This window comes from Onychomys torridus, chromosome 4, assembly GCF_903995425.1.
Source record: "Onychomys torridus chromosome 4, mOncTor1.1, whole genome shotgun sequence".
Lineage (NCBI taxonomy): Eukaryota > Metazoa > Chordata > Mammalia > Rodentia > Cricetidae > Onychomys > Onychomys torridus.
In genome coordinates, this window is record NC_050446.1 from 14,936,483 (window position 1) to 14,963,191 (window position 26,709).

Below are 26,709 nucleotides of genomic sequence, written 5' to 3' on the forward strand. Positions count from 1 at the left end.
ACCCCAGAGGCCAGGATCTGGAGTCACAGATGATTGTGAGCCACTATTTGGGTTCTGGGAACAGAATCCAGGTCTTCTTCAAAGGCAGCAAGTATTCTTAACCACTGAGACATCTCTTCAGCCCCCAAATGAAATTTTTATGTTATTTATTGCTTTGAGGTTTTGGTCAACGATGGTATGTCGGTGGCTTTTCTGAGTTTTCTAATCTGCCTTATTTGCTCACTTGCTTATTATCTTCATGCTACACAGACAGCCTTGTTCAATTGTTGGTCTAGCTTTTTCTGACAGGAAAGGTTGTGGGCTAGTGCGTATGAGACAGCCACATGACATGGGAAGGACTATAGAGATTCTCATGTTTGTTGATATAGGGCTTGTGTGCCTTCCTGAGCTCCTTCTTTGTCCATTCATTTATATTTCCATTTATTTCACCTCAGGTTTTCCTTTGAGATAAGAAAATCCATGTGGTTTTCACTGTTGGCTTTCACAAGTGTTTTTGGATCCAAGATTAAAAGATACTTTGAGGGCAGAGATTCTGTTTTTGCCATTTTGGCTTCAAAGTGTAAAATGCATTCTTAAATATTTACTATGAATTTTATTGTCTTATGTAAAATGTTTAAAACTTTACAAAGGCTATGTTCTTGAAATTTCTTGTCTAAGAACTATGCACAGAATACAGTTTCAATTAAAATATGTTTGTACCATACCTCTGTATTAATGATTCATTTATTTTTTGTCATTTACATAACATTACATACTAACATTTAGAAGATTCATTGTGATACATAGTCATCTGCTTTTTGCCAATGTTAAGCATTATGTAACATAAGTGTACCTTGTAGGATTCCTCATAAAATGTATTTATAGTTGGAAATACTCAGTTTTGTACAGGTCTCACAGGCTCTCTTGGAAAGTATGGACAGGCTGGCCTATTGCTACTGCCCAAAGAGAGGGCCTACATCAATTTTTGTACCTACTACATGGTCTGCAGAACGAGTCTTGGAATTAGCCCTCTTTGCATCCGTCCATCTTGACATGTTTAGATTTTATTGCCTTTCAGTGAGTAGTGTACTTCATAGACTACCATGTCTGATGGGTTGGATGTTGGCTGTATCCCCGGGCATCTTCAGGTGTGGGTAGAAACAGCAAGTAGGAGGGCATCATCATAGGCATAGATGTAGTTAACCATGTAGTTAAGTTGTTTCCTCATGTTAATAGGTTTTCAAGCTTACAAATTAAAATTTTCTGTTTTATTTTAAACTTCAAAACTATTTACAGAAATTTGTCACTTTTTTGGTCTTTTGATACAGGGTCTCACTATGTATCCCTCAGAGATCCAACTGCTACTGTCTCCCAAATGCTGCTGTCAGCTCTAGTTCATTTATCACATTTTTATTTGTTTTCTTGATTATTTTACCAGTTTTTATTTAGCAGATCTGGATATAAGGTTGCATTAGTTAGAGCAAAAGAGATGGTTAGGTAGTTAAGAACATTGGATGCTCTTCCAGGGGACCAGAGTTTAATTCCCAGCACCCACATATGGGCTAATAAGTTGTTCATAACTCCAGTTCCAGGGGACCTGCCACTCTCTTCTGACCTCAGAGGGTACCAGATTTCACTGTGGGGCACATACATGCATTAAGACAAAACACTGATAAACATAAAATCATTAAATAAATCTAAACTTTTTAAAACTTAAAATAGAATGTAGTAATATGTTCATGGTTGGTGGGTTTTTTTGTTTGTTTGTTTTTTTTTGGGGGGTTGGGTGGGTGGGAAGCTCATGCTGTAGTCCAGAATAGCTTGGAATTTATCATGTACTCCATCCTGGCCTTGTTCTCCCAAGTGCTGGGGTTAGAAATGTAAGCCACAATACCTGGCTTTGTTGTTGTTTTTCTTGATCAGCTCCTTTCTTGTGAAACTGGGTGTACATGGGAATTAACAACAATGTACAGGAAAGAAAATGATAGTAGAAACTGAAGAGGCCCAAGTAATGTTTTAAATGTTCATTAGAATTAGTCCTTTTCCTGAAAACTGGCCTCTTAAGTAGAATGTTTGTTGTTGTGTTTTATTTTTGGGTTTTTAAAACAGAAGTTTTTTATTGTATGGATGTTTGTGTGTGCGTGTCATGTCCTGGCGATCAGACGACAGCTTTTGGAAGTTGGTTCTCTTCACCATGTGGATTCTATGGATTGAACTCCTATTGTTAGACTTAGCCACCAGCACCTGTTACCTGTGGAGCCATCTCTTCAGTCTTCGTGGAATGTTCTGGGTATATGTCGCTATTGGGCAGTTTTCATGATGTGTGCATTCTGTGTATAGGTTCTGAGGCTTGTAAGTCATCTCCAGGAAGCACAGAGCAGGCAGCTCTGGGAGACAGTGCTGGGTATATGGAAGTTTCCCTGGATTCCCTGGATCTCCGTGTCAGAGGAATTCTGTCTTCCCAGACCGAAAATGAAGGTTGGTGTTATGTGTATGACTACACCATCTTGCTTGCTTACTGGTCTGTTTCTGTATTAGCCTGATGCCCCCTGGTGGATAATAATGGACAATTTGATGAAGTACATTATTTAAAGGTGACTGAAAAGATATGATGCAAATGCATTTGCCAGATCACTAGCTGCTCCGGTGAGAGACAGAAAGTGTGAGTGAGAGCCCTCAAAGAGCAAAGTAGCAGATGCCTTATGCCAAATTTATGGTGCTTCCCAATCATGAGCCAGATGTGTGTTGAATCCTTGATGAAAAGATGCTACCCTTCTCTGGATGTAATGGGATATATATCTTTTGCAGTGTGCCTTTGAGTGATCTCTGATTTTAGCTCTGGTTGGTTGTAGCTTGTCTTCTGGTCTCTTGCTTGGGTGAATTTGCAGTGGAGTATGGCCTGCAGTCACAGGGGCAGTAGTATCTGCCATTTTGCCTGAATTATTGTGGCTTGCTCTCACTTTCTGCTCCCCTTTCTTTAAGTCACTTAAAAACCTTCTAACAATGAAAACTAACTAATTAATGATATTTTAAGCTCTTTATGAAATAGAATATTATGGAGAAATGTAAGACCCCAGAGCTGTTTATACTCTGTTCAGATTTTGAAATTGTAGCGTTATATTTTACCATAGGGATTTAATGAATTATTTTTTCATTAAGGACAGATACCTAGCTTTTTAAGATTTTGGCAGCTGTGATTTACTTTTCTAATTTAGTAAACCATATCTTTTGCCTTTCACATGAATCTTGGGTTTGTCCAAAGTGATTTTTTTTTTATTCTTCTCACAAGTAGAGCACAAACCTTTTTAAATCCCACAAAGCCCCATTTGTAGGTAACCTGTGCCTCCCTTCTCAGTTAGAACCATATTTGAAGTATTCTAAACTTTCAGATTCAGAACGTTAGAAATTTAATTGTAATCAGGAAATAGTATTTTATCAAATCAGCCCTGGTACTGTATAGCAGAACCCTATCAGTTGTAGATGAGTGAACAGGAACTTGTGGTGGCATTTAAGTGGCCCTTCTATGTAAACATGTTCTGATCCATCAGTCATACAAGTAATGGTCAAAAGCGATAAATGCAACTCTAAAGTCTTAAGAGTGGAAACATATCTAGAAGGGTGATAGCCAGTTTACAGGGGGTGGGGGCAGTTTTTAGTGCTGTTCCCTTGGGTTCTATGCTGTTTTGTAGATTGACGTACAATCTATGCTGTGATTGATCAGCACTGATTCATCAATCAGTGATTGGTTTGTCTACAACAAACATGCTTTCAACTTAGAGAATCAATTTCTTGAAGAAAAGCAGCATTGCCTACTTGTCTTCATTTTAAAGTATGGAATTGAGATACCTGAAGGGAGGTAGTAGGAGTGCTGGTACTCAGACAAGTATGAAGATTTTAGGAATTTGCTGAGGCTGGTCAGTGGTTTCAAGAGGGTCTAGGCTTGAGCTGAGGACACTAAGTGAATGTTTGTGCTTGTATTGTCTTTTCCCACTATCTTTGTTTGTAGGTGTGTGAAGGTAAATAGACTAAGGGTTTGAGCTTGGGTGAGGTCAGGAGCTGAGGACAATGGGTGATCAGGAGAGCCCAAGCTTAGAAGAGAGATTGTGTGTGTTTACCACTCTAGAGGTGGTGGGATGTGGGGAAATGGAGCCAATAAATGAGACAGACTAAAGTTTCATGGAATAGCCAATTTTATTCAGAGCATCAGACAGTTTCTACTCTGAGGGTGAAGAGAAGTCACAATAGTCTTGTGTACAACCAAGAGGACAAGCCACAGGTGGTGGACAAGCCATTTGTAAAAATAAGCCGCATGCTTCATAGAGGCACATAAACAAGTAACAATAGCCAATTGTACTGAATAATCTGAAGTAAACTCCCTCCTGTCTGCTACACCTGGGAGGGGTATGGAAGCACATTCCAAGACCAGTTCTGTGTTTTTGAAGAAACAGATTGCAATACTCTTGTGTTGGTTTCTTGGGGTTTTCTCATAAGCACTCACACAACTCTTTTTGTTGTTGTTGTTGTTTGGTTTGTTTTGGTTTGGTTTTTCGAGACAGGGTTTGACTGAGTAGTCCTGGCTGTCCTGAAACTCACTCTGTGGACCAGGCTGGTGTTGACCTCATAGAACTACACTTGCTTGCCTCTGCCTCCCGAGTACTGGGATTAAAGGTGTGCGCCACCACCGCTTTGCACAACTCCATTCTTGAACCGTGTTCTGACAGTGTGTATGCGTGAAAATCGTGTCAGCCATTTCTTTTGTTGTCTTTGTGGTTCTTCACTTCTGGAGATTGAAGCATACCCACATCTGTGTAGACACATGTGTTCTGACAGTGCTGCCAGGAATGTACACTCTTTCCATCTCACCTTAGTCACATGTGGTTGGTGTGGTGAGAGGACAGTTGCCTGACCAACTCTTTTGTATTTGTGTCTGTTCCCCTATTTACAAACCAAGTTGCTGAACAGGAACTCCTCAAAGGCCCACTTATGCTTTAGTGATTCTGCTTTGAGTTTTGCTGTAGACTTTCTGATCTTCAGGGATGTAGTTACTATAGAGAAGCCAGGTAGCTAGATTTATATGTCTCTAACTCTCGTTTTTTTTTCCACAGAAGTTTGTGGCTTCCCTTGTTTATTTTGTTTGTTAAATTGTCTTTGAGACAGGGTCTCATTTAGCTAACTAGCCTGGCCTTCACTTCACTATGTTGTCAGGTTGTCCTTAAACTGATCTTTCTGCCTCCATCTATTGAGTGCTATGATTATAGGCATGTGCTATCATACCTAGTATATTCAGTGCTGAGGATCGAACCCAGGACTTGGTGAATGCTAAGTAAACATTCTGACAACTGAACTACATTTCCATCATTTGTTAGCCTTCTGTGGCGACTAGATTAACTAGGACCCATATCAGATTTTTCAAGAGGCCAGAGGTGAACAGTGAATGTCTTCTTGGCGTGAAGGTGGACCCTGCATTCAGCATAGTATTGCTAGAGACCAAGTGAGGCACTGTGTGTAGATGGAGAGTTTGAGGGATTTGGAGATCAGGCAGTTCCAAACGAGAAGCAGTCCAAGGGTGGTTGAGGGATTTCAGGGGAGGCTTGTGTTGAGCAAACTGGAAGTTGGCCAGAAAAATAATTATATGGTTACAGTTATTTGTTCTTTTCTGTTGATAAGTCCCTTGATAATCACTTGGCTGGGTCTGAGTGGTTGAACTTAACTGTTTCATTTTTCTATAGTCCAGACATTCAGAAGAATTAGTTCTCATGAAATGAGCAAAGTCTCTACTGGCTTGGGGTGCTCAGAGTTCTTTGGGTTTGGTCTCAATGAGAGTTGCTTTAATAGTCTTTTTATTTTATTTTAATTAATATTTGAGACAGAGTCTTACAGTGCAACATGACTGGCTTGGAACTTGATATGTAGTTCAGGTCTAGAACTCAAGGAGATCTTCCTGTCTTTGTCTCCCAAGTGCTGAGATTAAAGGCCTGCACTACCTTGTCAGGCCCAAGTCTGTTTTTAGGTGTGAATATTAGTTAATTATTTTCACGAGTTGCAATACTGTTTCAAACTTAGTTCCCCTTTTATCTCTGCTTTGGAAGAAGCAGTCCCTGAAGCTACTAGTCAGATTCCAGAATCCTTTTTGCATGTTTTTTCTAAAAGTGGGTGGGCTCAGCTTTGCAGTGCATAGGCTTTGCCTGTCCCTCATGGCTTTTGTTTTTACTATAGTTGGCACTGTGTTATTTTGAACATTTTTTGGTTCTCTGTTTGTCTGTGTATCTGTCTATCTATCATGTGTGTAGGCATGTGGGCCATGGCATGTATGTGTGGAGGTTAATGGACAACTTTTAGTTCTCAGTTCTTTTCTCCCACCATGTGGGTCCTGGGGATTGAACTTGGGTGTTTAGCCTTGGCAACAAGCACTTTTAACTCTCCAAAGCCATCTCATGGGCTCCACTTTTCTTTTTTCCTTCTTCATGGATTGTTATTATTATTATTATATGGATTCTTTGGTTGGTGAATAATATTCTACGTAACAATTAAGCCATCATTAAAACCTTCCAAATGGATTTCTTTTTATGGGTGTAATTTAGAATCAAATGAGGAGAATAATGTCTCAGTATGTAGTGAATGCTTTTCTTGCTTGGAACCAGATTTAGGAATTGCTGATGAACATGCAACCTGACCTACGGCACGGGCCCTATCAATATAAATTAATAAGTAGTTTCGGGGGATTTGGTAGCTTGTATGTTTGTGGATGAGATACAGTCCTTACTTTACATGTAGGCTGTTAGAAAAGAGTGTGAACACTTTCCACTGGGCAGTGCTGATGTGTAATTTCAGTTCATAAAAGATCATTGTAAAGACTATAATTGATTGTTCTCTGGACGACCCTTTGTAGGTCAGGGTTGCTTGAGCTGATGTGTCTGTGTGACTTAGGGCTGACCAATGGTCCGGATGTGCTGGAGACGGATGGCCTCCAGGAAGTGCCTCTCTGCAGCTGCCGCATGGAAACCCCCAAGAGCCGCGAGATCAGCACCCTGGCCAACAACCAGTGCATGGCCACTGAGAGCGTGGATCACGAAGTAAGCATGTTCATTTTTCCTTAAAATGGCAACAAGAACTGTCATGCTTCAGAATCACAGCCTTTCCTGTTAAACTCTCGTTAGCAGTGTCAGATAACCAGGGAACCTATACAAACTTGTCAGAGTGGTGGAGCAGATCAATAAGATGTGCAGAACTGATAAGCTTGCTTTAAAAACAAACAAAACAACCCCCCCCCCCAATAAATAAAAGCCACCACCATCAAAACAAGGATGATGGGGCTAGAGAGATAGATGGCTCATTGGTGAGCAACACATGCTGCTCTTGCAGAGGACCCAAGTTCCGTTCCCAGCATCTACATTGAGTGACTCACAACCTCCTGCAACTCCAGCAAGGGGATCCACTTGCCCTTTAACAGTTTCTGTGTCATGTTCATTTTTATATACCCCCCTTTAAAAATCCTTTTTAAAAAGGACAGGAGCGGGGTTGGGGATTTAGCTCAGTGGTAGAGAGCTTGCCTAGCAAGCGCAAGGCCCTGGGTTCGATCCTCAGCTCCACATAGAAAAAAACAAAAAAGGACAGGAGCATATAAACTGTGGTTGGATGAGAGTGGAATATTCATTTCATGATCATGCTTTTATAAAAGTTTTTAGTACCTAGCTATATTTACTGAGAGGTGAATAAATTGAGGGTTGCTCCATGTGTCCTTGCCTGGGACAGGCTCAGCCTCATGCCCTAGTACCTCTGAGCTCCAAGTACTTGACCTTTCGCTGTGCTGACATAGACCTGGGAGGATAGATGACCCCTTCACCCTCGTTCCTTTTGGATTAGAAAAAGACTAGCAGGAAATGTGCAAAGACAAGCTTTTTCTAAGAATTTCTCTATTTTGGGCAAGTGGTTTTTGTTTTGTTTTGTTTTGTTTTTTCCCTGCAGCTTATCATGCTACTTGACTGCTAATGAACAAAGTAGGGGTAGAGGGCCAGCAGGCTTGTTGATGTTGCACTGTGAGAGGTGTTTTTTACTGTGACAAGGCTCTTGGAGTACTCCTCACTGCAGCTGTCCTTTGGGAGTCGGCGTGGGCCAGTGCCTCATGCTTTGATTCCATCTACTCTCTGTTGCGGGCCTGGGACTGTCACTCTAGTAAGGCTTCTGGGCCATTGGATCTTGGAGCCTTTCTCGCAAAGTAAACAATTGAGTTGTAACTATCAGTTTTAGGATTGAAGTCTGACATCAGCAGTAAAGCACATGTTTCCAGTATGCAGGATATGGCCGTGAGATTTCACACTTGCCCCTGTAGTTTTTCATGTTTGGTAAATGAAGGCACAGAGGCTAGGTCACCTGTCTAGGCCCAGGAAAAGGCAGGACTAGAGATGGTTCCACAGGTCCACCCTGAGCTGCCCACATTACTAGACTTGGGCAGTTAATGGGAGGGCATAGTGTGTCTCCGTATGGTGGTGGGGCAGCTGTTTGGTGGGCTGATGCTACTGGGGACTTGCCCAGCTGTTCTTGTTCCTACAGCCAGTGAAACTGGCCAGTGTTATGAGTCTTGCTTTTCTAGAAGCTCTAATTTCTACTATACTTTGGTCCAGGAACTATGCTTTGAAAACCATTGGGTCTCGTATTCTCTTGACATGGGTATTAGGGAAGATAACAGTGAAATCTTGTCTCAGTTTCAGAGCACATAAGGTCCATATATCTGTGCCCCAGGATTGCTGGCTTCTTAACATGTTTCTTTTCTCATTGTACTAAGCAGAATTCACTTGTTTCCAGCATTTTGGTATGTTTCTATTCAAAGACTTAAAAGTTTTATTTATTTATTTGTTTGTTTGTTTTATATGTGTTTGGGTATTTTGCCTGTGTACTACCACATGTGGGTTTCTGGTGCTTACAGACACTAGAAGTCAGTATCAGCGCCCCTGGAACTGGATTTACAGATGGTTGTGAACGTCGGTGCCGAGAATTGAACCTTGGTCCTCTGGGAGAGCAGCTATTGCTCTTTTTTTGGTTTTTCGAGACAAGGTTTCTCTGTGTAACAGCTCTGACTGTTTTGGAACTTGCTTTGCAGACCAGAGTGGCCTCAAACTTACAGAGATCTGCTATCCTCTGCCTCCTGAGTGTCGGGATTACAGTCATGTGCCATCAGTGCCCGGCACAGCCATTGCTCTTATCTGCTTAGCGATCTTGCCAGCCCCTGTATTAGAAGATCTTGAATGTTTTTTTCTGCCACCTTTCTTCTAGTTCCTCATGCCACTGGCCTCCAGGGGAATGGATCCCAGATGCTGAACTTAGCTGGTGACTTTCTTACGTTGTTTGTGTTATTCTCCTTAGTGTTTGTTGTTTGAAAACTAAATCTGAAGACATGGGTAGATTTAAGGCCCAAGACTTACATGATTTAACCTTGGCAAAGAGGGCATGCTACAAGGCAGGTGTGGTAGGGTTTCTGTGGCAACTTCCTATTCTTTCTCATCAGGTTTTTGCTTGTGGGTTTGAATTCCTGATTGATTACTGACTGTGTTCATTTCTTCATTTCAAGTTCAATTTTATATTTCTATTTGTTTTTCTCCTGCCATTAGTGGTTAGAATTCTTTGGCACAGAGGAGTGCTTCATCATCTGCTGGAGTGATGTTGTGTTCCTGAAGTACGTTCTACATCGGAAAGGCAGCATGCATAGCTACAGCTCCCTCTCCTCAAAGCAGAGCCTTTTGCTTTGGTTTCTAGGCTGTGTGCGTGCTGGTTATGATTTGCTTCTTATTTTCTCCTTCCTGATTCCTACAGCATTTTTAGAAACTTATGTTTCTCTTTGTATGATTTTTTGTTATAAATTGTTTTGTTATAAAATTAAACTTGGATCCCTTAGCCACATTATCAGTTGACCTCTGGTAGAACTGCCAAGTCTAAGAAACAGAGCTGCTTCTCAGGCTCCAGCTCTTTGGATTCAGAAGTTCCCATTGTCTACTTTCTTATACTTAAGTTGCAGTTTGGCAGATCTCTTTGAATTTCTTGACAGAATTACAAAGGCCAGATCAGCCCAATTTCTTCGCAAGGCTATGGAAATGCTATGTCTAGTCTGAGTACAAGATCGAGTTAGCAGCTGTTGGTATCTGATATTTACTTTGATCATGCATTGGAGGTTTCAAAATGATACTGTAGTTCTTCCATGTATTGTGCAGTTTATTGGTTGAAGCAATCTCATCTTCTTAGTTACCTAGTTGTATGCCTCTTAGTGCAGAGCAGCACAGATGTGAGATTCTTACCCTGTCTGTGTCTAGCAGTCCTCAAGACACCAAATTGGTTCTCCCTCAGCTTCTGAGGTTAACTAGGTCTCTTTTTACAGTATTGTTATGAACTGTTGTATTACAGTATTTGGTGGAGTTAATTCTTTGCATTACTATAAAATTCAAATAGCCTTACCCCTGGTTCCTGTCAAAAGACACTAAAGTTTTGTGAATTTTCTTTCTTAAGCTTCCACACAGTAAGTATTTAGAAGACTAAAACCCTGGCCTGAGGTCTAGTTATTATTTTCAGTGCTAGAGAGTTTTGCAAAGGTGAAGAAACCATGCAGAGTGCAAGCATACAACTTGATACTGGTGTAACAGTGTTTGATAGTGGAGTCAGGACAGGCAGAGAATGAACCACCAAGAGGTGAGAATGTTAACTCGGTTCAGTGTGACTTCATCAAGCTGGATCAAACTATGGTTTGTTGACAGCACATTTAAACACAGTATATTTTGGAACAAGTTTCCCGGTGTAATATAATTCCTGGTACACCAGGAAGAATAATTACATTAAAACTCAACTCAGGGTACATGCCACTTCTTCCAAGAAGATGGCTTTTAGAGATAGACTATCTGTACAAGCTTAAGGGCCTAGGGAAGGATCTGGCCTGGTCTTAGTCATACATACAGCATTGAGATCATTTGGGCTATTGGCCACTTCTGGTCCTGGTTGTGGGAGTTTGGGGGAGTCCTTCTCTATACAGATAATGTAGAAGCCATTTAGACTATTAGGTACCTTCAGTCCTGGTTGTGGGCGCTTGGGGGAGGCCCCTTGCTGTACAGATGATATAAGGGTTGTTAAGATTACTAGCCAACCTCCAGTTCTGGTTGTAGGAGCTGTATGGCCTGGCCCTACAGATAATGCCGATCACCAGGCTATCAAACAGCTCCAATTCCTAGCCTTCTGGAAAAACAAGTTATACATCCTTCCCTGTGAAAGAACAATTTTGGGTGCTTAATATTCCTGGTTTTTTGTTTGTTTGTTTGTTTGTTTGTTTGAGATAAGTGGGCATGAGCTTCTGTATTATATCAGATCTTAAATATCATGCAAGCAATCCCTAAGAGCCACCATGCAGTTTGGCTGGGTCTGCCTTTCTGAGGCCAGAATCAGAAAGGGATAACTTTATCTTTTAATTTTTCTGTCTCTTTCAGATGCTGGCTAGAAGTGAAATACTCTTTTTCTGATGCTTTGGGCTTCCTTACTCTTTCTCTAAAGCCTCTTCCCTCCATGTAGCTGCTTGTCTGCCATGTGTCTGACCTCCATGCCAGCTTAAATGGCAAAGCTTTATTTCTCTCTTTCCCTCCAGTTGGACAGCGTCTGAGATTTATAGCTTGCTTACCCTTTTTCCCCCTTCTCTTTTAAACTAATAAAATTGTCCTTGAGTTTAAAAAGAAAAGGTACAACTACAAAGAGTGCCGTGTGTTGAACTAGTTATGGTGGCACACACCTGTAGCTTGATGTAATATCAGAAAACAACAATCCACAATTAACAGACTTGGCCATGGAAATAGCTAAGACTACCACCTTTTATTAAATGAGATGTTAAAGAATTTTGTAGCAGTAGACAAGAATGTCATTCATTAAAACTCTGTTTTGAATTTTTTGGCATTAAAATGTTTTCTATATTGGTTCAGTAGGCTTATTGCAATATTAAGATAAGTTGGGGGGCCAATGTAATGGCTCGGTAGGTAAAGGCACTTGTTGCCCAAGCCTAATGACTTGAGTTAAATACCTGGAATCCACTAAAAAGTTGGAAGGAGAAAACTAACCCAGCAGAGTTGTTCTCTGGCCTCTATGTGCACACTATGGTACCCCCTCCCCTTCTTTCCTTTACCCCTCCATCCTCCTACCTACCTCAAGCTCTGGGTTTTGGGGTATTATTACCATTCTTGTTGGATATGTGGATTGTCTTGAAGTTATGCTAAATATACATGAGCAATACACCTTGCACTTTTAATGAGTAAAACATTGTGATTTTATAAATACTCTTGTGGAAAGGTTAAAGTGGATCGCTCAGATAAGAATGTTAGGAAGGAATTTTAAAAAGTAGATACAGGCTTATAAGAGCTTTCATTGTACTTCAGTCTCCATTTTTGTGTCCGCCCCCCCCCCCCCCCCACGGGGGGGGGGGGGGCCGAGTAGGGCAGGGTTTATCTGTATAACAGCTCTGGCCACCTGGAACTTACTTTGTAGACCAGGCTGTCCTAGAACTCAAAGATTTGCCTGCCTCTGCCTCCCAATTCAAGGTGCTAGGATTAAAGGTGTGTGTCACCACACCAGGCTACTTCAGTTTACATTCTTAAAGCTTTCCTTAATAGAATGTTTAATAAAATAGCGGCGCTCTGAAGCTAAAAGGACTTCTTTTGAAGAGATTGGGTCTCTGCCTTGCCTGTGCCTGCACAAACCTCTATCCCTCATGGAGTGGGCTCCAGCTTTGCAGTCTCCTCTGCTTCTGTCCTTCATCCTGGCCTCTAGATACATGGGTCAGGTCATTTCTGTTTTGCCCTTGTCAGTACCTGTTAGTTTGCTTTTGACCTTGTGAAGAAACAGGTGGCTCCCTTTTGTTTTGGCTCTTCCTGCTCTCTTCCTCATCAATGAGTTGTGCTCATTAACTATTTCTCTTTTTCTCAACCCTAAGAAAGTTCCATTTCAATTCCTTTGAAGTACTCCTTCTAAAAGATCATCTGCCTTGTGTTGTGCTTTTTTTTTTTTTTTTTCTAGAGCTGAGGACCGAACCCAGGACCTAGCAAGCGCTCTACCACTGAGCTAAATCCTCAACCCCGTGTTGTGCTTTTGATCAGCGTTTTACTAGCTAGCCCCCGACTCTTTTCCATTCCCATTGCAGCAGCTGAACAAAATCTCCTTTATCATTTAATGATCATATAAATAGTTCACCCTCTTTATAAAACAGTTGAAATACTAAATGCACGAAACCTCTTATTCCAAAATTAGTTATGAATTGCTTTTGGTATCTTTTTGTATATCTTTCCAGGCTTACCTGTGTCTATACTGTCTCATTTTCTTTTTTAAATAACTTAACCCTTCTCCCCTAGTCACTATCAATAAAGGACTTGTGTCCACCCATCTTGACCAAGATTCCTAGAGTATGTCTTGGTGGTGGAGCTGGTGTCAGGATGTCTGTTTCAAGATATACATGTCCTAGCTTTCCCCATTCTGAATTTTATATCTTATATATAGGGAAATGTTCAGGCTACCTTTAAAAGGAACCTCATTGATGAGTCTAGCACAGCCTTGATAGCCATCAGCAAAGCATGTGTTGGTCTATCAGGTCCTGTTTCTTATTTCTACTGCTATTGCTTTGCTGCTGTATCCTTTGGGGTACACTTTAGCACACCTAGTCACATTTTCAGATGGAGTCTTAGGAAAAGATGTATTTGGGAGCTTTTTGATTTGTATTTCAGATTACTGTTTTTAGGAACTTTGCAGAACTCAGGCCTAAATATGTTTTGTAGATCCTATGGCTACTGAACTATATTTACAATCCAGTAGAATAATTATATTGTACCAACAGTGCAGAGAAAGGTGGAGGCTATGTCCTGTTTCTTTGATTACCAGCATATATGAACAGAGTTATTGTTTGTTGTGGTGGGGGAACATCTGTAGTAGTTCTTTTGTGAATTACCACTCATCTTTTTCTCCTTTTGGGCTGTTTTTTGTTTTCTTACTGGCTGTCAGAGAAGCTTTACAGAGTGAACCAATACTCTTCTGTATGTAGCAGACAGTCACCTGGTTTTGGCCCGCAGGAGCGTCTCACAGGGAAACTTCTGTTTGTAGCCCCCAGTTGTCCTGGAGTCTGGCCCTCCCTTCTTAGTGTTCTCTGTGCTTGTGCTCAGGCAGATCCAGGAGACGTTGCTGTGTTGCTTGCGTCTCAGCTTTGACTCCATGCGTAGAGCACTCCCGCTGAATTTTGGGGCTCATTGTACTGTGACTCACTAGTCACTTGTGATGGCCTTGACCTTCTTACCCAGAGTATGTTCATCGTATGCTCTCTTTTCTCATCCTGATGTCTTCCTTGATTTGTGCCCAAGCTGGGCCCTTGATGATCTCATCACCTGACCCTCTGCCTGAGGTTTTCTGCTGCCACCATCCCTGGGCTGCTCAGCAATCATGTCCTTTTTCAGGTGGTTAGGGTTAGCAGTTATATGACAGGTACTTCATGTTGCTAATGAATCTAGGCTTGCCTCTGAAGGCTCACGACTCCTTCAGTCACCTCATGCCTACTGACAACTTCCCATGTGTCTGGTGCTTTCCATTGTCCAGTGTTTGGGAAAGCTGTTCCTTCACAGCTCTGTCACTGACCACTGGTCTTGTCTGCTTGCAGTTGGGCCGGTGTACAAACAGCGTGGTCAAGTATGAGCTGATGCGCCCATCCAACAAAGCACCACTCTTGGTGCTGTGTGAAGACCATCGGGGTCGCATGGTGAAGCACCAGTGCTGTCCTGGCTGCGGCTACTTCTGCACTGCGGTAAGAGCCCAGCCCGCCTGCCGGGCTTCAAGAGTCCTCTGCAGAGACTCATTCCACAATCCTATCCCATAGAAGGCCTATTCGATAAGCTCTTCACCATGGTTCTTGAGCTTTCTTATTATAGACAAATGACCTGGTGTCCCCACTTCCCCTTGTTTTTTGTTCTGTGGATTTCTGTCTGGAGTGCAGAGGAGGGCATGTCTCCTCCCTCTGCTGCATTATCTATGATCTATCAGTTGTAACTGGGATCTTGTCTTTGACTTTGTCATGACTCTGTTCGTGAGCTAAATCTGCATCCATCAGACCCATAGGACAGGCTCCTTCTTACAGTTCCCCTGAGGGTGTCTTCATTTACCTGCACCTTCAGGTTCTGCTGCCCCTCTGTGACCTAGGCCAGGAGCTTCTGCTCTGAGGGCTTACCTTTGAATTCTGTACCTTGTTTCCTTCTTAGACATCCCTTTTTATGCTTCTGCTGAGAAATAGAGTACTTCTGAATTTATTGTTTTGATTCTCTGTAAAAACAGCTGTGCTACTTGGTGCTATAATTGGTACTTATTGAAATGGTCACCTTTGGTACTCTGACTCTATCTACCCATCATACCATGGGCCTTCTAAACCAAGGCTTATACATACAGCTCTCTTGCTTGTTTAGAGTGGCTGAACTGTTGTGAGGCCCCAGCTAGCTGTGTCACTGCGGGTTGGAGGTGAGTAGTGGTGGCAGTGAGGTGAGCATTGGTGGCCTCTGTTCATTTGGAGAGCTTTTGGCTTCTCTGCTTGTTGTTCACCAGGCTTAACTGTGCTTTTACCTGCTTGCGGAGTCTGAGTGGTTCAGTCGAGCCTCGTGTAGTTTTTGAATGTTATTCTCAGTTTTGAAAAGTGATTTTCACCTTTCTTTCTCCAGGGTAACTTCATGGAGTGTCAGCCTGAGAGCAGCATCTCTCATCGTTTCCATAAGGACTGTGCCTCTCGAGTCAACAATGCCAGCTACTGTCCCCATTGTGGGGAAGAGACTTCCAAGGCCAAAGAGGTGACCATAGCAAAAGCAGACACAACTTCCACAGTGACGCTGGCCTCTGGACAGGAGAAGAGCTTGGCTTCTGAGGGCAGGGCTGACACAACCACGGGCAGGTACTAAGCAAATTAGCTGTGGCCAAGTTTTCCACATAGTATTCCTGAAGCTGTGTCCTCCACAGTTACCAGTTTCTGCTGCCTTATCTGAAGTCTCAGTGAACTTTGTCATTTATAATGGTTTCTGGTCTCGAAGAAGTGCTGGTGTTCATTTAGTACCATTTGTCCAAGAGTCTTTTTCATTTTGGCTTGATAAAATCATCTGTGTTGAATCAGTTTTTATCCTGCTTTTGACTGGTGCAGCCTTTTGTGGTTTTATCCCTCACTAATGCAGTCCTCATGCCCTGAAGCATTCTATGAGCTGCTGTAGACTTGCCACACTGCTTGGCACAGGGTTGAAGGCCTTTGCTGAACATAAGATAAAGGGATGCGTTCCCACAGACATATTGAATTGCTTTTCTAAAATAACCCAGTAGAAATTAGTTGATGATCTTGAGAGTTGTAGGGGGGAGATAAGACAGATGACTGTAGTCTCTTCTGCCTGCCATTCCTTGATTGGAAGGAATGGTGAAGAGATCCTTTCCACATAGTGACAGAGTCATCAAGTTGCTCAGCAAAAAGAGGAGAAAATAGTTTTATAAACATGGCAGCAATAGAAGAAAAAACAAACAAACAACTCTAAAACTTCATTTGAGGTCGTTTAAAGGCCACAGATTGTGTATGTATGCAGCTAAACACAGGATTGGGAAGGTCTTCATGCTTTCATATTAACTGGTAAATTCAACCTTCTCAAGTCACAGTTCCAGAAGGCATCCATCCTTAAACTGGGGAAGGCAGTTGATGGGATATAGCCTGAAGCTTATCTATTAAAATCAGGTTTGAGTGAGTGGGTGGAGATCCTTGGAGTGTTGTGCTGATTTCTGAGTGTCTCATTTATTGGGGGAACGGGGTTCTGCATTTCAGGCAGCTCCCTTGAGACTTGCAGGTAGTCAATGGACTGGGCCATTGACTCTACTCAGAGGCAGCCTGTGTGGGCAGGTTGGAATAGGTCTTATTTTATGTTTTCATTGGTTTCCATGAGAAAGAGAGGTTTTCAAAATAATGAACCAACATTTCAATAATTTCCTTCTCATGAAGCACTGCTGGAGCCCCAGAGGACGACAAATCTCTGCAGAGCACAGTCCCCCAGGCACCAGAGTGCTTCGATCCTGCAGGGCCAGCTGGGTTCGTGAGGCCAACTTCTGGCCTTTCCCAGGGCCCAGGAAAGGAAACCTTGGAAAGTGCTCTAATCGCTCTGGACTCTGAAAAGTAAGAGCCAGCCTGTTTTTTGTTTTTGTTTTTTGTTTTTTGTTTTTGTTTTTTTTCCCCCCCAGAGACAACTCAGGGTCATGTTCTTCCCCAGGGGTTCCTAGTACTTTCCAGCTTTTTGAATAACACTGTTTATCAGAGGATGAGAATATGAGGTGCCAGTCTCAAATGTCTTTCCACGGTCTGGGATAAATTGTTGCAAGTGGTTATCCATTCATGCCAAGAGCAAGGTCAGTCTTAGGAGCTCTTCTGGGGAGCCACCTGCAGGCTCCTAGAGTGGACACCACCATTCCATGCCACCATTCCATGAGCTCCTTCCATCCACCTTGCTGCCTAATCTCTGCCTAGTGTGGGCTAGATCAGATGACTTCAGGCTATCTGCTAGTCCCCACACTGTAACCTTTGTTGACTCACAGGTCTGCCTGTGTCCTTTTTTGGGGGACACTTTCCACTCTTACAGAGGCTTATCAAGGTGACCTCTAAACTTAGTCTGCCTTGGAAGGAAAATGGTCCACTCATGCATACCTGACAGACAAGTCAAGTCCCTCTGTTGGTCTTCCTCATTATGAATAGCCTCTCACTATTTCTGCCCTGGCCCATCTGATACCCTTAGCCTCTGTCCACTGACCAGGCCCCAGACTTTTCCTGACCCTCCACCCCAAGCCCTGTTCATGAGTTGACGGAAACTTCATAGCAAACATGTTGGCTCAAGCCCCTTCCTTGCTGCTGGAGGGTAATCAGTGTCACCCCTTGACAATTGTCGTCCCTTGAGCTGTACAGGTCCCCTGACATGCTGGCTGGCACCTCACATGCCATCTTGAGTATACATGATACTAATGCGTGATGACTTCCTGGGGCTCCCTGATGCTCTACACTGCAGCAGCTTGTCTGTTCCTGAGTAGGCTCTCTGTCATGTCACCAGTGGTGTTTAGTGTGCAGCACTTTGAAGACACAAGAAGACAGTTTCTTGGGGTTTTTTGTTGTTGTTTTTTTTGTTCTTTTGGTGGGCAGTGCCTCAGGGCTTTGAACATGCTGGCAAATGTTCTCAACATTGTACCTCTTGCCCTGTTTTGGCAATAAGAGGCTGGTGCTGATTGCTGTTCTGCTTCTTACAGACCCAAGAAGCTTCGCTTCCACCCAAAGCAGCTGTACTTCTCAGCCAGGCAGGGTGAGCTGCAGAAGGTGCTTCTCATGCTGGGTGAGTTGCTATATCTGAGGCCCCAAAAGGAACGCAGGGAAGCCTGGTTTATTACCCCTTTTCTCAGGAGCCCCATCTCACTGTCTGATGGTATAATTTGATTCCTCTGGTTAGTGAAGGAAAGTGCTCCCTGGCATTTAGCCTGTTGCACAGCACTAGAAATGGTCTCTGTGCATCTCTAGTTTTGAAAAAATAAGTAGCTGAGGGGTTATCAGATGAGCGGAAGTGCACATGCAGAGAAGCAGCTGTGGCAGCCTGGGCCCTGCTGTGGCGCGTTGCGGGGAAGCCAGTGCTTCCATGTTGGCAGGAGCAGAGCTGGTGCAGTGACTCAGTGGGAGTGCGCACATGGTGTGTTCTCCAGCTGTGGAGCTTGCTTAGCTCTGCTGTGCCGAGAATGTGCTCAGTCTCAGCTTGATCTCTCTGAAGTTTCATCTTTACGTTGAAAAGCATGAATAGAGAGCTCTTTGACCGACAGCAAATCATGAAAGAAGCTAGTTTGTCGGGAAAGGGAAAGGTTTGTTTAATTAAAAAAGAGTTTTTCTCTTCATGGACTTCACATAGTATTAAATTGCTTCATTACTTTTTGCACGGTATCGTGAGTAAATGTCTAGAAAAATTTTGTTTAACAATGGGAGCCTAAGGCAGAGGGATTTCAAGTTCAAGGCCAGCCTGGCCTACATAGTGAGACCCTTTGTCCCAAAAAGTAAAAAAAAAAAATGAAACGAATGTCTGAGTCTGGGGGTTACACTTCTTTCTACTCCCGGGACATGTCTGTTCTTGGCTCTGTTTGCCCTTTATTACTGTTTTCATGAGCTTACAAGAGGCTGAGATAGGAGTACCTTAAAACACTCTAATAAACCTGCCTGCCAGGTTTCATGTAGGACTGGTATAGGTTCTCTTGGTCTTGCCAGCACAAGTGGAGCCTGACTTCTGCCTGCCAACAGGGCATATAGTAATATTGTGGCTCCGTCTTGGCTCCAGAGCTCACTTTTTATCTTGAAGGTATCCATGTCAGCCCTGTCGGCTATCCTACTTGTCTCAAAGTGTATTGTGGTTGCATCTGATGTAATTAGTAAAATTGTGTTTGTTTACAGTTGATGGAATTGATCCCAATTTCAAAATGGAGCATCAGAGTAAGCGTTCCCCATTGCATGCTGCTGCTGAGGCTGGCCACGTGGACATCTGCCACATGCTGGTTCAGGTTTGGAAGGATAGCTTTACCTAAGTGTCACTAGGTTTCTAGTCAAGGCTAAAATGGCAGTTGTACCTGAAGGCTGCCATAGGAAAGTGCCTCTAGGCCTGCAGCTCTTGACCTCTCCTACTGTTTATTCTGACATTTGCCTCTGTGAGAGTACCACACTACTGTGTGGCTGTGTCTCAGCTTGTTTTCTAGTTTTAGTTTAGTCTTGACTTCCCTATTTACTGTGGTCTGCTGCATATGACGGGGGCTTAGTAAGGCCCAGATCTTTCCTTCTTCTGATCCCAGTGACTGATTACATACCCTTTGCTGTTTAAATCATGTTCATGAGTTTCTTTATGAGATGACTGAATAGTTAAAGGTGCTTGCCAGCAAACCTGACAACCTGAGTTTGACACCGGGAACTCACAAATTGTTCTCTGACCTTCACACATGTTGTGATGTATGCATATGTCTCTCCCAATTTAAAAAAATTTAAAAGCTATGATCATTTGAGTACTTAAAATTTTAAACTTTTTGACACAGTGTAATTGTATATATTTATGGAGTCCAGAGTGATGTTTCAGTAGTAATATATAATCATTTTTTTTATGGTTTGAAAATTAAAAGCCTTTCTTAGTTATTTTGAAATAATTCAATTAATTGTGTCAAACCCTGTTACCCTGCAGTTCTTTAGAACACTGAAAGTATTTTTCCCATCCAGTCACACTCTGGTAACCCTCGATCATTCTCTCTATTCCTCTCTATACCTTTTACCAGCAGCTGGTAACCACTGTTTTCACTTTTGGCTTCCACATATGATCGAGAGTGTGCCATATTCCATTGCGTTGCTATAAATGTGGGCTCACAGCCTTATTTATAGCAACCATTACATTGTGTCTGTACACCGCACTTTGTTTATTGTCCATTTGTTAGTGGATACTAGGTTTGTGCAGTGTCACAGCTCCTGTGAACAGGGCTGTTGTAGACGCACGTGTGCAGAGAGGTCACTCAGACATAAGTTCCTTTCTTTTGATGGACACCCAGGAGTACACTTTCTGCATCACTTGGTTGCTCTGGGTCTAGAAGTTGAAAACCTCCATACTGTCTTTCATACTGCCCATTTAGGATATAAGCGGTTTCCCTTTTCCATATCTATATAGAATCTGCTATTTATTTATTTGTTTGTTTGTTTGTTTTTCGAGACAGGGTTCCTCTGTGTATCTTTGTGCCTTTTCCTGGAACTCACTTGGTAGCCCAGGCTGGCCTCGAACTCACAGACATTTGCCTGGCTCTGCCTCCCGAGTGCTGGGATTAAAGGCGTGCGCCACCACCGCCCGGCTTTATTTATCTTTTTGAATTTGTATTTCCTTAATTATTAGTGATGTTGAGCAGTTTTTTCATATACTTGTGGTTCTTGTTATATCTTTTTTTGAGAAATTTATGATACATTAGTCTCTTCACTTGATCCTGGAGATATTTCTGAAGTACTATGAAATTAACTTGCTAGTAGTTTGCTCAGAATTTTTGTATCTATACACCAGGATAGCTATTTTCTGTAGCCTTTGATGCTGTGGCTGTTGGTGGTGCCAGCGTTGGTATTGTAGATCTAGTTTGGGAGCGTGTCCTCTCCCTCCCCACCCCCCAAATAGTTTTAGAAATACTGGCATTATTAATCTTTGGAAACTGGGTGAAATTCAGTTGTGAAACTGCCCACTCTGGGCCTTTCTTTGTTGGAAGACATTTTCTTTGACTTTACTGCAGTCTGTTGTTATTCATTGGACTTTATAGGCGTTTTATTTCTTCAGTATTCAATTTAGGTTGGTTTTAAATGCCTAGAAAGTCAGTCACCCATTTCTTGCTATTATATGATTGTTCATTATAGTCCATAACGATCCTTTATGTTTCTGTGATACCAGTTGATGTATATCTACTTTGTTCTCTGTGCTTTTGTGTGGGTTGTGTGTTCTTTTTCTTTTCTTGGTTAGGTTAACTAAAAATCAACTTTATCTTTTAATCTGCCCTGGGGTGGGACAGAGGTTGATATCAGATGTTTTCCTTAATCAATCTCCACTTTATATATAGAGATAGGACTCTTATTTAAGCCAAGAGCTTGAAGATTAACCTAGCCTAGCTAGCCACTTGCATCTAGGATACCTTGGTTCTGTGTCCCAGCTGCTAGTATTATAGCCAGGCCAGGCTGCCCTGCCCACTCTACATTTACAAGGGTGCTGGAGGTTCAAGCTCTTGTCATCATGTGTGTGTGGCAAGACATTCACTTTCCATGCTATCTCCTTTGCTCCCAGTTCTAGAAAATATTTTGGGTTTCTCTTGTTTCTTCATTGACCCATTGCTTGTTTTAAGAGAATACTGTTGAATTTCTTTGTATAAATGCCATACCTAAAGTTCTTTTTTGTTGATTTCCAATTTTATTTCATTGTGGCCATAGGTGATGTATGCTGTGGTCTTTTGTTTGTTTGTTTTCTTTTGGTGTGGGGGAGGCTAAAATTGTTTTGGAGCTGGAGAGATGGCTCAGCAGTTAAGAGCACATACCTACTACTCTTTCAGAGGGCCAAAGTTCAAGTTCCAGAAACCGTGTTGCATTGGAGGCAGAGAGGTATCACAGCCTCCTTGACTCCAGCTCTTCTGTACATATACACAATAGCAATAATTGAAAATAAAATAACCCTTAAAATATTTATTTAGACTTACTTGTGGTCTCACCTACAGAATTTTCCATGTGCTGTTGTGAAGAATTTACTTTCTATAACTCTAACGTGAAATGTTCTATAAATGTCTGGCTTGTTTTTTTTTTTTGATCTGTAGTATAGTTTAATTCCACTGTTTCTTTCTTGATTATGGTCTGAGTGAGATCATCAAATGAAAATAATATGAAGCCAACAATTAAACTGTGTTGGAGTGTTCTCTGTCCTTTTAAATGTGATATTCATATTATATAATTGTGTTCTCTTGTACTGAGTACATGTATATTTATAATTGTTATTTCCTCTTATTGAATTGACTACTGTGTCCTACAGTGACCTTTAAATTTTTCTTTTTAATTGTATTTCCTGTGTATGAGTATTTTGCTTAGATGTTTGTCTGTGTACCACATGCATGCCTGGAACTGGAGTTAGAGACTATTGTGAGCCACTATGTAGGTTCTGGGAATTGAACCCAGTTCCTTTAGAAGAGCAGCAAGTGGTTTTTGTTTGTTTTACTTAAAATCTGTCTTATCTGAGTATATCAGCCTGCTCTTTCTACATTACATCTTTTTCTATCCATTCACTTGAACAATGTGTGTTACTGAAACGAGTTTCTTACTGGCAACAAATCATATGATCTTAATTTTTTTTTTAAAAATCCATTTAGTCTGTATTTTTTATGTGGGGAATTTCTTCTCCATTTAAGGCTTTTATTGTTACGGACACGATCCTGTCAGCTTTTCATTGTTCCTCCCACTACTATTATATATGCCTTTTTCATCTCTGTATCTTTGTGATTTGATGAGTCTCTGCGCAGACAGGGTTTGATCCTGTTTTAGCTGAGTCCATTTGCATGCTTTCATGATAGTTGCCCCCCCTTTTCATTTCTAATATCAGACATCTTTCTTTTCATTAAATTTATTTATTTATTTATTTTCATTTTACGCACCAACCCCAGTTCCCCCTCCCTCCCCTTCTCCAACCTCTTTACCTCCCTCCCACTCTACCCCATCCACTCCTCAGAGTGGGGAAGGCCTCCCGTGGTAGTCAACAAAGTCTGGCATACCAAGTTGAAGAAGAGCCTAGCCCCTCCCCATTGTATCAAGGTTGAGCAAGGCATCCCACCACAGGGAATGGGTTCCAAAAAGCCAGTTCATGCACCTGGGATAAGTCCTGGTCCTGCTGCCAGGGACCCCACAAAGAGATCAAGCCACACAACTGCCACCCACATTCAGCGGGCCTAGTTCAGTCCCATGCAGGTTCCCGAGCTGTCAGTCCAGAGTCAGTGAGTTCCAACTAGCACCGGTCAGCTGTCTCTGTGGGTTTCCCCATCATGATCTTGACCACCTCCTCTTCTTCTTCCGTTTATTGAAGGAGGTCTTAAAGACAGGCTTGCAGCACAATGGGAGAACCATCTTATACTTTTCATATATTGCTAGGCTGTCTTGAAAGTCTGTGTTCCTGCTTCCTTTCTTGATAGCTTTGGGGGTCTGTGGTTTCGGCCAGTGGGCATTTGGTTTTCCTTTCTGTCAGCATTCTGCTGACACCATTTGACTCTCACCTGGGTTTCTGTCTCCAAGTCTGCTGTGGTATAATTGGGATTCCTTTGTGTGTAACTTAGTGGTTTTCTCTGGCTGTGTTTTAAGATTCTCACTTTGGTGTTTTTGATAATAGAAGCCTTAAAGACTATTTTGGTTGAAATCTATTTTGGGGTCCTTTGTGGTTTCCTGGTTCTGGTTCATTTTCTCCACGTTTGTAAGCTTTTCAGTAGTTATTTCTTTGAACAAGTTTTCTGTATTTTTCCCTTTCGCTTATCCTTCTAAACTGTATATGTAATTGTTTCTCTTCATGGCATCCACATCTCATAGGTCTTTTTGTTCCTGTTTTTATAAATGTCACGCATGTTTATATGCTTTGCATGCTGAGTCTAAGGTCACAGTGGTGTGTCTATACCTGTGACCTCTCATTATCTCCAAGTTCACAGTGGTGTGTCTATACCTGTGACCTCTCATTATCTCCAAGTTCACAGTGGTGTGTCTATACCTGTGACCTCTCATTATCTCCAAGGTCACAGTGGTATGAATTTACCTGTGACCTTTCATTATCTCCAAGGTCACAGTGGTGTGTTTATACCTGTGACCTTTCATTATCTCCAAGTTCACAGTGGTGTGTTTTCACCTATGACCTCTCATTATCTCGTTTGTACTGTGATCGAGCCTTTCCTGTGCACAGACTGTAGAACTTGCCCACTAGTAGCATCAGATGCCATACTGACTGACATCTTGTCTGTGGTCACTCCTCGTGATGGCCCTAGAGGATCAAGACTCTGGTAGTGGGTCTTTTTCTAGATACCATTCTGAGGTTGATGTATTGACTTCTGCCACTTTATATGTGATGTTCTGCTTATTCCTGAATGCTTCACAAACTCTCCTATTGCCTCAGTGATCTGAATCCTCACCTTATTTATCATACTTAGGATCATTGTCAGCCCTTCAGGTCCACGACCTTTGGTCCTTTCCCATAGGATCTCCAGAAGCAGATCCCCTTCTGTCTTAGTTCTCTCCTGTTAGGATTCCTCTACATAAGAGTAGGACCTTGTGGATTGGTTCCTGGCCATGATCTGTCTGGGGTTATAGCTCAGTACTGTAGTGTGTTCATTGCTAGTGTTGATTGTCAACTTAAGGGGATCTGGGACCACCTAGGAGATAAGCCTCCATGTATAGCTATAAGGAGTTATTTAGATTAGGTTAGCCTCTGATTGTCTTGATTAGGTTAATTGACGTGGAAAGACCTACCCTAAAGGAGGACCGCATCCTTTTCTGGACTTGGGATCTAGGGTACCTGAACAAGAAGCTACATAAACACCTACTTTCGTCACTGTCTTCCTGAGGACATTTTAAGTTCGTACTGTAGCTCTGATTTCTTCCCCAATGCTGAGTATGCCCTTGAACCAGAATAAACCTTCCTTCCTTATGTTGCTTTTCTCAGGGTATTTTATAACAGCAAGATACAGTGCCTGAGACAGTATGTACTTAGCATGCAAGAGGCCCTAGGTCCACTTCCCAATACCATAAAACAAACCCCTAGAGAAATACATAGATGTATTTTGTGTATAAGTGCCTTAAATGCAGAAGCAGCTCCTTAAGATGCAAGCATTCTGGGTTTTTTATTGTTGTTGTTTATTTTGTTTTTTCAAAACAGAGTTTCTCTGTGTTGTAACTCTGGCTATATTGGAATGTGCTCTGTAGACTAGGCAGGCCCCAAACTCACAGAGATCCACTTGCCTCTGCCTCCCAAGTGCTGGGATTGAAGGCGTGTGCCACCGCCACCCATCTAATGTCTTGGTTTCCTTTACTTGTTGTTAGAAGGTAGATGCACCATAACTTCTGGATCCAGTCTTAACTGTGTCCTCAGAAACAGAGCTGCCAGCCCAAAGTTGTCTGTCTCTGGCCTTACCACCCTGAAAACACTCACAGGCAGTATGGTTCACATTCATATCATTTTACCCTTTAAGCTAATTTAGATATATTTGTACATATTCTTCTGTGTCTAGCTTTATTTTTTGAAAAACAAAAACATAAAACAAGAACCAAATGGGTATATGTAAGAAAATTGAGTAAGTCAAAGTGAGTTCTGACTGCAGTTCAATATCAAGACCAGGATTGCTTCTTATCTGGTTCCAGGTCCCCCAGCATTGGTTTTTGTTATTCTTGTTTAAGGCAGAGTGGTGCTTCATATCTTTGTTATGGAATATGGTTTGCCCATGTGGGTAAGCTACATGAGCTATTTCATTTTCCCCATCTCCCGTGTTTTGTAAGCCTGAAGATACTACAAAACGAAATATGTATTTGGGTAACCTTTATGTATAGGTATTCTTTTCTGTTCAGTGTCTGGTCTGCTTAAGCCTAGCACAGCTCACTTCTCCCCCAGTCACTTGATCTAATTCCCAGCTGTAGTATTTATAATACCATTCTCAGAAGGCCCTTTAATTGTATGTGTTTCACCCCCATACCCTAATCAGCATCACCAGTGTTTTCCAAGAAGAATAGTTTATTTACTTCTAGTTTTCCCTGTGTCCAGGGGTGCTGTTACTCCAGTTACAGCATTTGTATAGTGCCTTCTATTAAACTGACCTGCAGTCTGTCTCATGTCCCCATTGAAGACTGATTACTGTGTCACGGCTCTTCAGATTCTTTCTCTGGGGTGGTCCCTGCTGAGCCAGCTGACTCCAGGACTCTTTTCTTTTTAAAATGTACTTTAATTTAATTTTTAAGAATGCTATGTCTGTGAGTATTTTGCCTGCATGTATGTCTGTGCATCACATGTATGCCCGGTACCTAGAGACCAGAAGAGGGTGGCAGATCCTTAGAACTGGAGTTATAGATGTGGTAAACTACCACATGAGAGTTGGGAATTGAACCTAGGTCTCCTGGAAAGAGTCATCAGAGTACTCTTAACTACTGGACCTCCTCTTTAGCTC

At 42.1% G+C, this 26,709-nt stretch overlaps 1 protein-coding gene across 9 annotated transcripts in view; it reads left to right on the plus strand.

Moving 5' to 3' along the window:
• The window catches only part of Ehmt1 (euchromatic histone lysine methyltransferase 1), a 171,807-nt gene that overhangs the window by 103,791 nt on the left and 41,307 nt on the right, over positions 1 to 26,709 (plus strand). For 5 of the 9 annotated variants that reach the window (XM_036183439.1, XM_036183441.1, XM_036183440.1 and 2 more), the window contains 7 exons: positions 2,320 to 2,457; positions 6,907 to 7,052; positions 14,630 to 14,773; positions 15,675 to 15,901; positions 16,979 to 17,149; positions 18,265 to 18,347; positions 19,442 to 19,548. In XM_036183439.1, the coding sequence (XP_036039332.1) occupies positions 2,320 to 2,457; positions 6,907 to 7,052; positions 14,630 to 14,773; positions 15,675 to 15,901; positions 16,979 to 17,149; positions 18,265 to 18,347; positions 19,442 to 19,548 (1,016 nt within the window). The remainder of the gene's footprint in view (positions 1 to 2,319; positions 2,458 to 6,906; positions 7,053 to 14,629; positions 14,774 to 15,674; positions 15,902 to 16,978; positions 17,150 to 18,264; positions 18,348 to 19,441; positions 19,549 to 26,709) is intronic. The other 4 variants (XM_036183445.1, XM_036183448.1, XM_036183444.1 and 1 more) reach the window with 2 other exon arrangements.